This window comes from Enhydra lutris, unplaced genomic scaffold (assembly GCF_002288905.1).
Source record: "Enhydra lutris kenyoni isolate GAN:26980312 unplaced genomic scaffold, ASM228890v2 scaffoldscaffold22, whole genome shotgun sequence".
NCBI lineage: Eukaryota > Metazoa > Chordata > Mammalia > Carnivora > Mustelidae > Enhydra > Enhydra lutris.
In genome coordinates, this window is record NW_019154106.1 from 11,632,209 (window position 1) to 11,644,247 (window position 12,039).

General features: G+C 43.3%; 1 protein-coding gene across 1 annotated transcript in view; it reads left to right on the forward strand.

Annotated features, from left to right (window-relative positions):
• LOC111149976 (oxysterol binding protein) overlaps positions 1 to 12,039 on the forward strand; it is a 34,038-nt gene that overhangs the window by 19,568 nt on the left and 2,431 nt on the right. Inside the window, exons 10-13 of the mRNA XM_022507263.1 lie at positions 8,410 to 8,513; positions 9,997 to 10,092; positions 10,852 to 11,033; positions 11,785 to 12,005. Of these exons, the coding sequence (XP_022362971.1) occupies positions 8,410 to 8,513; positions 9,997 to 10,092; positions 10,852 to 11,033; positions 11,785 to 12,005 (603 nt within the window). The remainder of the gene's footprint in view (positions 1 to 8,409; positions 8,514 to 9,996; positions 10,093 to 10,851; positions 11,034 to 11,784; positions 12,006 to 12,039) is intronic.

Genomic DNA, 12,039 nt, shown 5'->3' on the forward strand with positions numbered 1-12,039 from the left:
TAGAATATAAAATCTGGCATGCTGAAAACTCTTTCTCTTAACGAGTGTTGTTGCCCCCACTACTCTAGCAATCAGCTTCACTCCATAAATCACAACTCCTGTGACTGCAAGGTTAGGTTTCTTGGGCGGTCCCTTCCCTTTTTGTCTCCTTTCTCCCCTCTCTCTTCCACCACTGGAAAGGTGAGGTATCATTTAGGTAATGGCTAAACTCCAGGTAAGAGGAAACTTCATTTAAAAGGTCTTACTGGATTACAAGTTAATTGTGCACCAACATCAAAAAGATCAGGCCTGGGAGTAGGAATCCTAATATGCAGTATTAGCGAGTCTGTACTTGAGGGGAAATGAGGTTACAAAGTGTCATAGTGATTATCCAGGTTTTCTTGAACCAGAGCAGCCACATTTGGCTATGCATGTCTAGAAGAGTGGATGCTGAAAAAGATACAGAGCAGACAGAGAGAAAGCCAAGTAGCTGCTTATAGACAGAGTGGTCAGTAATTGCCTGAGCTCCTGGTGGCCTTCCATTTCCTGGTTCTAGTCTGTCCTGAGGTGTGGCCTTAGTGCTGGGTTAGAGTCATCTTCTTTAGTAAATTCCCCTTTCCTCTCAGAAATACAAAATGTAGGGGCGCCTGGGTGGCTCAGTGGGTTAAAGCCTCTGCCTTCAGCTCAGGTCATGATCCCAGAGTCCTGGGATCGAGCCCCACATCGGGCTCTCTGCTCAGTGGGGAGCCTGCTTCCTCCTCTCTCTCTCTGCCTGCCTCTCTGCCTACTTGTGTTCTGTCTGTCAAATGAATAAATAAAATCTTTAAAAAAAAAAAAGAAAGAAATACAAAATGTAGTAGGTATAGAAATGAGAAAGTGTCTAGAAAAAAAAATTAGCCAGAAAACAAGTGCAGGAATGTTTGTAATATATTAAAAGGAGAAAAGAAACGGGAGTGTTAGCTCTACCGCCTCATGGCTGATAGGCAAAAGACTCTTAGATGAAAAGGTCAGTGAGTGGTTTTGGTCTTGATGTTTACTGAGGACCTTAGAAAAGGTTCAGATTGCTAACTGTCTTTGATGCTAACAATTTCAGAAGTATCTGGTTAAGAGTAGTTAAGCTTGGGGTGTTCTAACCTGATGTGCAGAACTAGGATGTCAGTGGTCATATTGCAATATGACTTTTACCCATGGAGAAGTTGGAGGCCCCCTGAGGATCTCCAAAGGGATGGGTTATTTTTAACTCTAAGGAGGGTTGTATACATTTTAAAAGTAGCAATAGGGGTGCCTGGGTAGCTCAGTCGTTAAGCATCTGCCTTCACTCAGGTCCTGGGTTCGAGCCCGTGTAGAGCTCCCTGCTCAGTGGGGAGCCTTTTCTCTCTCCCTCTGTAGCTCCCCCTGCTTGTTCTCTCTCTGACAAATAAGTAAATCTTTAAAAATCTTTAAAAAGAAAAAAGTCAAATTTATGTACATAGTATTTATTTACTTGTTTTAAGATTTTTATTTTTAAGTAATAATTTAATAAATAACTTTTCTCTACACCCAGTGTGGGGCTCAACCTCACACCCGGAGATCAAGAGCTACATGCTCCACTAACTGAGCCAGCTGGGGCCCTAAAAAGACACATTTAAATGGGTGTTATTTTATAGCGTTGGCGCTCTCTAACCCAAGGAGAATCACGATTAGGGAATATGAATGAAACAACCAGTCATCCTGTTGATCTCTGTGTCATTGACACTACGGGGCTCCGTGAATCTTGAATTTTGCTCCCAAGTGGCATTTTGGTAAAAAAAATGTCTCCTTATATATTTTATTCATTCTTGCAGTTTCTACTTTTTGACTAGAGTGATTACTTATAATCAATTACTGATTCGGTAGGACTTATATCTGCCATTTTTTTTTTTGAGTTTTTTGTTTTTGTTTTCTATATATCTTCTTTTTTTGTTCCTGTCTTCCTCTACTAGTTCCTTCTTTTGTGTTAAATTAGATATTTTTCTAATTTACCATTTTAATCCTGTTATGTCTTTTACTATATTTTTAAAGGTGTTTTTGTAGTGGTTATCCTGGATAGTATAGTTAACATCTAAGTATCTTGTTCAGATTAATACTAATTTAACTTCAATAGACACAAAAACTTTGCAACTATATAGATCCAGTACTTTTTCCTCCTTTGTGTTTTTATTTTTATGTAAATTATGTTTTATACATTATAATCCCATCAGCATAGTTTTATGACTTGATTTATAGGTGTGTCTTTTAAATCACACAGCAGAAAAAAAGTTGCAAGCAAAAAATACATTTATACTGTTATTTTTTTTTTAAGATTTTATTTATTTATTTGACAGACAGAGATCACAAGTAGGCAGAGAAGCAGGCAGAGAGAGAGGAGGAAGCAGGCTCCCTGCTGAGCAGAGAGCTGGATGCAGGGCTTGATTCCAGGACCTGGGTTCATGACCCAAGCCGAAGGCAGAGGCTTTAACCCACTGAGCCACCCAGGCGCCCCTATACTGTTATTTTTTTTAATACTGTAATTATCGTTACCTTTCTTGGTCTCTTCTTCATTTTTTTAAAGATTTTATTTATTTATTTGAGAGAGCAAGAAAGAGAGAGTGGGCATGGGGACGGGGAGGGGCAGAGGAAGAAGCAGACTCCGTGCTGAGTAGGATGCCCAATGCAGGGCTCAATCCTAGGACCTGTGGATCATGACCTAAGCCGAAGGCAGATACTTAACTAAGCCACTCAGGTCCCCTTACCGGTCTCTTCTTAATGGAGATTTAAGTTGCTGTCCAGTATCTTTTCAGTTCAGCCTGAAAGACTTCCTTTAGTGTATGTCTTGAAGGGAAGATCTGCTAGCTATGAATTCTTTAAGTTTTTGTTTGTCTGAATGTCTTAAATTCTTTGTTTATGAAGGATAGTTTTGCTGGCTGTAGAATTCTTGGTTTGACAAATTTTTTTCTTTCAGCATTATTGGATATGTCATCCTGCTGCCTTCTGGCCTCTGAAGTTCCTAATAATCTTATTGGGGATCGTGTAAATGTGATGCATCACTTCTGTCTTAGTGTTTTCCAGATTCTTGCTTTGTCTTTCAGTAGTTTGATTATGATGGGTTCTGGCGTGGCGCTCTTTGAGTTTATCCTGTTGGAGTTCAGTGATTATGTAGATTGATGTTTTTCATCGATTTGGAATTTGGGGCCATTATTTATTTATTAACTGCTCCAATTGTGGGGTATTTTTTGTTTGTTGTATGTTTGTTTTGTTTTGTTTTAGAGAGAGCAACCAGGGAAGGGACAGAGGGAAAGGGGCAGAGAGGATCCCGAGTAGGCTCCATGCTCAGTGCAGAGCCCAGTGCAGGGCTCGATCTCACGACCAGAGATCATGACCTGAGCCAAAACCATAAGTAAGATGCTCAACCAACTGAATCACCCTGGGGCCCCCTTAACTGCTCCAATTGTGAACACCACCGCAGGCGGCTACTGTGTTAAATAATTCTTACTGGCTGTTTTGTCATGCCTGGGAAGAGGCTGCGTGAGGTGAGCAGGTGCTGAGTCAGGTGAGATAAGGAGAAGCCCTCATGCGGGAACCACCAGACAGGTCAGGTAGTGACTTTTCCTTGGAGATTGAACTTCTGGGGAGCTTCAAACAGTCTGCTTCCTCCAGTGGTTGCTAGGCTGCTTGCGGGTTTTCATCTCTACTGTGACTGTGAGGCTGCTGTTTTTCAAGGCTACTGCCAAGCTGGGGAGAGGAGGATGGAAGTAGTGCAAGTTAAAATGCCACAAAGCTCATTTTTCTTACTAGAATTCTGAAAAAGCTGATTTGGTTAGTTTTTGCCTAGTGTTCTTAACTCATTTTATGGAGGAACAGATATATAAAGTCCTTATGTGAGCATTCTGAAGTGCCTATCTTCTTTTCATATATTTTAAGCACTTCAATTTTTAGATCTTTATCTCACTGTCAAGACTCCGAGACACAAATGTTATATAAAGGAAGGCAGTCATAGGGCTTTCTTTGTTTTTCCACTATCCCTGGGAGCTGGAAAGGACACTTTACAGAAAAACAGTGCATCAGCAGGATGGGACATAAGGTTACGGTATTGGGGAGTACAGATATATTCTGAACTTATTTTGAACTTCAGCTCTGGCCCTTACTAGCTGTGTGACCTTGGGGAAAATTACCTCTCTGAGCTCAGAGCCTTTGTTGATAAAAGGGGGATGTGGTAGGCTAAATAATGCCCCCCCCCCCAAAATAATGTCCACATCATAATCCCTGGAACTTGTGAATATCTCACTTCTCATCGTGAAAGGAACTTTGTAGGTGTGGTTAAATTAAAGATCTTGAGATGGGGAGGTAATTCTGGAGTATTTCTATAGGCTCAGTACAGTCACAAAGGTTTTTCTGAGAGGGAGGCTGGAGAATCAGAGGCAGTGATGACAGAGGCAAGACTGACGTTGGGAAGAGACCACAGGCCGGAGAATGCAGGTGGCCTCTGGTAGCTGGAAAAGGCAAGGAATGGATCTCCTGTAGGGCCTTTGGAGGGAACACAGCCTTCTGATGCCTTGATTTTAGATTTCTGACTTCCAGCCATGTAACAGTCTTAACAACCGTGTTGTTGTAAGCCGTAACGTTTGTGGCAGTTGGTCCCAGCAGCAATAGAAACAAATACAGGGGATAACAATGCCCATAACTGAGGTGTCAGCAGGTATTTGCATGCCCACTGTATGCTGGAAACTGTTCTCGGTGCTGTGGGTATGTAATGGTGGGCAAAAGCCATTTTGCCCTCACTTAGCTTGCATTCTTTTCTTTCCTTTTCTTTTCTCTGTTTTTTTTTTTTTGTTTTTGTTTTTGTTTTTTTTTTTTTTAAGAGAGAAAGAGAGTGTGGTGAGTGGGAGGTGGGGAAGGACAGAAGCAGGGGAGAGAGAATTTCAAGCAGACTCCATACCCAGCACAGAGCCCGACGTGGGGCTCAATCCCAAGACCTGAGCCAAAATCAAGAGCCTGTTGCTTAACCAACTGAGCCACCTAGATACCCCAGCTTGCATTCTTTTCTTAAGCAGACAAAAAAGTAAACAAACACCGAAATTATAATTATTGTCAGTAATTATTTAATTTTATATGGTAGTGATTCTATGAAGAAATAGAGCAAGGAGAGATGGGGGTGAGTGGCAAGAGAAAGGATTGGACTGTGTTTGTGGTTCCTTGGCCAAGATCACCAAGGAAGTTCTCTCTGAAGAGGTTACATTTGAGCAGAGACCTATCTAATAAAAAGAAGCCAACCAGAAGAAGATCTGGAGAAGAGTGTCCCAGCAGAGAGAACCCCTTTAAGATAAAGGCCCTTGAGAGGGGGGCAAGCACAGCACACCCAAGAAGCACAAAGGCCACAGCAGCTTCCCAGAGCAATCCAAGCAGTTGGCAGGGGCCAGATCTTGTAGGGATTTTGTACACCAGGGAAAGGAGTTGAGTTTTGTTTTCATTGCAGTGGTAAGAAATGGAGAGATTTTATACAGTGTGGTACGTTGACTTGACATGTTTTAAACGGATCGCTTTGACCAGAGACTCAAAGGTGACTATGGTAGAAGCTGGGACCAAAACTGAGTTGTTAGCTTCAGGCAAGAGATGATGGTGGCTTTATTATTTTAAGTTTTTAAAATTTATCTATTTGTCAGAGAGAGAGAGAGCGAGTGAGCAAGCACAAGCAGGGGGAGCAGCAGGCAGAGAGAGAAGCAGGCTCTCCACTGAGCAGGGAGTCCGACATGGGACTAGATCCCAGGACTCTGGGATCTTGACCTGAGCCGAAGGCAAACGCTTAACAACTGAGCCAGCCAGGGTCCCTGATGGTGGTTTTAGACAGCAGCGGTGGTGGAAGAGGTACTGAGCAGGAAACTGAGCATATGTTTAGGTGGCACAGATATTTGAAAGGTGGTTGTGAAGATTAAATAAGCTAATATTTGCGGAGAGCATAGCCCAGTGCCTGGGGCACAGGAGATGCCGGCAGCAGGGCAGCCGCCGTTGCCCACGGGGTCATTGTCATCACTGCAGCTGCCGTCAGGGCTGGGCGGGCGGGCGGGTTTTCATAGACATATAATGTATCTTTATCCCCAGGGGCACAGGTCTGTGAATCGCCAGGTGTACACACTTCACAGCACTCACCGTAGCACACACCCTCCCAATGTCCATGACCCCACCCCCACCTCCTAACCCCCTCCCCCCAGCAACCCTCAGTTTGTTTTGTGAGATTAAGAGTCACTTACGGTTTGTCTCCCTCCCGATCCCATCTTGTGTCATCAGGGCTCTTACTCTCTTACACGAGAAAGACAGAAAGACACATAATTAGTCTTCTGTGCATCAGTGGTTACAGAGGGAGCTTAGACTTACACTGGTCCTGGAACTGTATTAGTCAATATGTATATAAAGATATACACATGGGGCACCCAGGTGGCTCTCTTGGTTACGCATCTGACTCTTGATTTTGACTCAGGTCATGATCCTGAGGGTCCTGAGATCGAGCCCCGTGTCGGGCTCCACGCTCAGTGAGGAGTCTGCTTGAGATTCACTCTCCCTCTGCCCCCACACCTCCACTTGTACACATGCGTGCACACACTCTCGCTCTCTCTCTCTCAAATAAAGAAATAAAATCTTTTTAAAAAGATATACATATATGTATAGTTCTTGTATATACGTATAAGTTCTTAATTATTTTGGATCTCTAGTCACTTCTGTTCACCTCATTTTTTGGTTTGGCATGCGAAATGGACTCAGAGGGACAAGAGAAGATTGTATCTCCTGAGTGCCCGTTACATTTCAAGCATTTTACTGGGCAAATAAACAGTATTTACTGTACAGCAAGTTGTGCTTATTCCAAGTCTACGGATGACAAAGCTGAGGCCAAGGAAAATTACAAATAATGCAGGATATATTACTCTAATGCAGTTCTTTGCTAACCACTCAGATTCATGCAGACCCCATAAGTCAAGGGCACAGGCTCCAGCAAGACTGTCCTCACCGCAGGGGCCAGCCACAAGTTTGGGGGTCCCCAGGCCCTCTGTACTTCTGACCAACTGGCTTTCCTTTTGGCAGTTTGCTAGGATGACTCATAGAACCCAGGAGAGAACTATCCTCACTATCATAGTTTCATTATAAAGGGTACAAATCAGGACTGGCCAAATGGAGAGACACATAGGGCAGGGTCTGCAAGTATCCTGAGCTTAGAGCTTCCATGCCTTCACCCATGGAATTAGGGCCCATAATCCTCCTGGCACATTGATATGTTCACAAACCAGGAAGCCACAGCAAGCTCCACTGTCCAGAGATTTTACTAGGGTTTCATTAGGTGGGCACGATTGAACTATTGGCCCCATGACTACACTCAAGCCTCCTTCCCTCCCTGGAGGGAAGGGAATACCATTCCCAAGAGGTCAGGAAGTCCATCTGATAGCAAGTGATTCAAGGCCACAAGTCTCTAACACATAGTTGATTTTTCTGGCCTGGCTCATCCTGAGCATAAGCTATCCAGAGGCCCACCATATTACATAACTCTTACGGTGCCATGAATAACAAGGATACTACTATCACTTGGGAAGGTCCAGGGGTTTAGAGGTTCCCTTCCAGGAACCATTTTCAAAGTCAGGCAAATTCTTTATTATACAGCCTGGGGTCACACCTCTAATGAGTGCCGGATCTGGGATTCAGTCCATTTCTGCCTGATTCCAAAGCCCCTGCTCTATCCACTACTCCATTACTGTTAAGGCCCTTAGAAAAGTGGTTTACTTCAGGTCACCCAGCTAGTTACTGACAAGAGGGCCTGGCCCCCAGGCCTGACTACCCATGTGTGCTCCTTTCCGCAATTCACTTTTATTTTTTCATGTTGGGGCAGATTTGACCTGTTCTTGTACATCTTGTGACTTGTGTAGCAGGCACAGTTGGTGAAAAGATTGGAGCTTTTGCTTTCATTTCTATTTCTACAATTGCAGAATATTGCTTCCTAGCTACACGCTATCAGTTGTCAGTGTTGGTCATCATTTAGTTATAGTCCATTCATAAATTTAAAAATGAAGTGAAAAAATTCAATCAGTGCTTCCAACATTTAAGAAGATTATAAAGCCCTTTTGGTTTATTGTTTTCCTTTTAAAAGTAAGAAATGTTGGGCGCCTGGGTGGCTCAGTGGGTTAAGCCACTGCCTTTGGCTCAGGTCATAATCTCAAGGTCCTGGGATCGAGTCCCGCATCGGGCTCTCTGCTCAGCAGGGAGCCTGCTTCCCTTCCTCTCTCTCTGCCTGCCTCTCTGCCTACTTGTGATCTCTGTCAAATAAATAAATAAAAATCTTAAAAAAAAAAAGTAAGAAATGTTAATAGAAGAAAATCAATCCATTGTTACTTGTAGCTAACATGGTGGTATTATTCTGATACTTGTCTTAATTTGTGTACCTCTCTCTGTTTCCAGGTAGCATCCACTGTATTTTCCATGCAACTGGGCACCACTACACTTGGAAGAAGGTTACCACAACGGTGCACAACATTATTGTGGGCAAGTTGTGGATAGATCAGGTAAGCAGAGGTGCCCAAAGTGTTCTGAAGTTCAGGAGAATACCTTCGTAGGTACATCTGTGCAGTTTCAAGGACATGTGAACTGACCCCACACTGTTGTTACTGATTTATCCGTTTCTCCTAAGGAATTGCTCTCAGCCAGAAGCCCCACCCCGACCTCCCAAGTTTCTATACCCCAGATTATTTCTTATGAATGACGAATTTATAACATTCATTCTGTAACTACTCTACCAGGACTGTGTTAGCTACTATGAAAGTACAACAAAATAATAAACACGACTCTTACTCTTCATCCTTTCATTATTTATCAGACATGACTGCTAGGCAGAGGGCTAGGTCTTAGGGATACAAAGCCAGATAAGACATTGTCCTTCAAAGAGTTATTGTATCATTGGCGACAACATGACAAATAGGTATAAATTGAAAAGTGTTAACAAAATATGCTAGTGTTAAGAGCTGTACTAAGGGGTCACCTGGGTGGCTCAGTGGATTAAAGCCTTTGCCTTAGGCTTGGGTCGTGATCCCAGGGTCCTGGGATTGAGCCCCGCATCGGTCTCCCTGCTCCACAGGGAGCTGCTTCCTTCTCTCTCTCTGCCTGCCTCTCTGCCTACTTGTGATCTCTCTTTCTCTGTCAAATAAATAAATAAATAAAATCTTTAAAAAAAAAAAGAGCTGTACTAAGATAACATCTAAATAATTGTCAATCTGCTCTTAAGATGATGGTTGCAATAAATTCAGAAAAGAAAGGGAATACTCTCTAGCAGTCAGGAAAGCCTACACGGTAGATGTGGGAATTAAGCTGAGGTTTTGTTGTTGCTGTTGTTTTGTTTCGTTTTAGATTTTATTTATTTATTTTAGTGAGGTGGGGGCAAGCAAGGGGGAGGGGCAGAGAGAGAGAAGGGTGGTAGAGAGAATCTCAAGCAGATTCCACACTAAGCACAGAGCCCAATGCAGGGCTTTGATCTCACAGCCCTGAGATCATGACCTAAGCTGAAACCAAGAGTTAGTTAACTGACTGAGCCACCCAGGCGCCCCAAGCTGAGTCTTAAAGTGGTTTGGGATTTAGAAGATAGAGGAGAAAATAAAGTGTAGAAAGGCCTGTTATATGTAACCTTGTAATTGTGAGTAGAGTACTTTGACTTAACCACAGAGTTCATGAAGGGTATGAGTGGGGGCTTGGTTGGGAAAGGTAAATTATTATGTGAATATCAGTATATGTGCTGAAAGGCAAATCTTGCCACCTAACATGGGACACATGATTGACAGAAAACCAGAAGGCCATTTGATCTTGATCCCAATCTGGAATACCAAGGTTCCGAAGGGATTTCACAGCTTGTTGGGGTTGGCTGAGACTGGAATCCTTAAGCAAGGGAGTCTGAAAGTATACGATGGAAAAGTGAAGAATTATGAGGCGTGGGGTCTGGCAGATATTCAAGTCCTCCGGTCTTAATAAAATCAATCCATGATGCTTTTTATTTTATAGTCTGGTGAAATTGATATTGTGAATCACAAGACGGGAGACAAGTGCAATCTTAAATTTGTTCCTTATAGCTACTTCTCTCGTGATGTAGCAAGAAAGGTAAGAGAAGTTGGAGTTTAAATGCTTTTCTTTAGTGTGTGTCTCTTAGAAAGCCTACTCTTTGGGGGCTGGTATAGATGATGGATCAGGAGATAGTCTAAACATATGTATCTCCTAAATATGTATGTGGTGATTTTTAAAAAAGGCGACGTAAAGGAGAAAGTCAGCAGGAAGGGGGACTAGATTGCATTACCAAACCAAATTGTCTCTTCTGGTAAAGACATTAAATAAGAAAGTAAAAGTCAAGAGCGAGGAGAGATTGAAAATAGGAAACACAGAGGAAGGACCGATAGAAGGATTTCAGGAAGAAGGATGGGCAGTTTGACCGCTGTGCGGTCTAAGCGCGAGTCCTGTGTCAACACCATAGTGGGATTGCGCCATGAGTTTGATGGAGAGTAAAGAAGAGCTGGGGAGTTAAATCTCTTTGTGGCTGTCTCTGAAGAAAGAAGAAAATACCAGAGAGAAGAGAAAACCATAGAAAGAAGAAAATACCATAATTCTGAGTACCATTCAGATCCTTTTCCTGCATATATCATTGCAACGAAAATCCCTATACAACAAAATGATGAAACCCCAACTCATGGCTCATTTATTTTAAGCAGCTCAAAAAAGTTTACCAAAACAATTTTGGTGTTCCATGGTGTTTGTCGTAGCAGAATTTAACCAGTATTGACTATAGGACCTTTGTTTCCAGAATAGTCAGGTAAGCTAACCCACAGTGAATGCTGTACTCCAAAGCCCTACTCTCCATCATTGTAGGTAACAGGGGAAGTGACAGATCCATCAGGAAAAGTTCACTTTGCCCTTCTGGGGACATGGGACGAGAAAATGGATTGTTTCAAAGTGCAACCAGTCGTTGGGGAAAATGGGGGTGATGCTCGGCAGAGAGGCCATGAGGCAGAAGAAAGCAGGGTTATGCTATGGAAAAGGAACCCTTTACCGTGAGTATCAGTATGCATGCTGTCCAGGTAATACTTCGACCTCCAGCTTGGAGCAGTACTGATGGCATTTCTGCCTGCCTTCCCACTTAATTATGTGAGGGATCAAGCCAGGGAAATAAGAACCTTTGGAGAGATTACCAGAAGGCCGTCACCATATGATTTGGGTTGTAATGGGCCTTGTCAAGAAAATTGAAACTAACCAAGTCACATCTGCCAAAAAATATTCATAATTTAGAGCAAAATGACTCAGAAGCAGCTAGAGGAGAAAGATGCCTACCACCTGTTAGCAACTTAGCCTGAGCCCCAGTGGCAATATAAAGGTTCCTGAGGTCATACACTGGAATTCAGAAAGAAGATGGAGGCCATTTGTCTCCTGTCATCTCCTATGTTCAGTCTATAGTAAGTGCCAAGATTATCCCAGAAGGAGGTTACAAAGAAAGCAAAGGAAATAAGAATAAGGCATTTTCATTCAGTAGAAGGTTTAATTTTTCCTAAGGCATTTCTTCCTAATCTCCGCTGAGCACAGCACAAGCCCAGCAAACTCCTGTGGCGAGTGATGCCCAGGCAGGGGATGGGGATGGTCCAGTCTGGTTCTCTGCTGCACGAGGGGAACCTGCCACCGTCCTAAAGTCTGTCCATCTGTAGAAGAGCTTTGAGGAGGCCGTCTTTTGGCAGGGTGCTCAGTTGTTGCTCCTTAACAAGGGCCTGGGCTCTGGCGTCACCCTTCATCTTTCTCATTCTTGATTTGTAGGAAGAATGCGGAAAACATGTACTACTTCTCAGAGCTTGCTCTGACGCTCAACGCCTGGGAAAGCGGCACTGCCCCCACAGACAGCCGATTGCGGCCTGACCAGAGACTGATGGAAAACGGGCGCTGGGATGAAGCCAATGCTGAGAAGCAGCGCCTGGAGGAAAAGCAAAGACTTTCCAGAAAGAAGAGAGAAGCAGAAGCTATGAAAGCCACAGAGGATGGTAACGAACCCGTCTTCCACTCTCTCGATGGGTG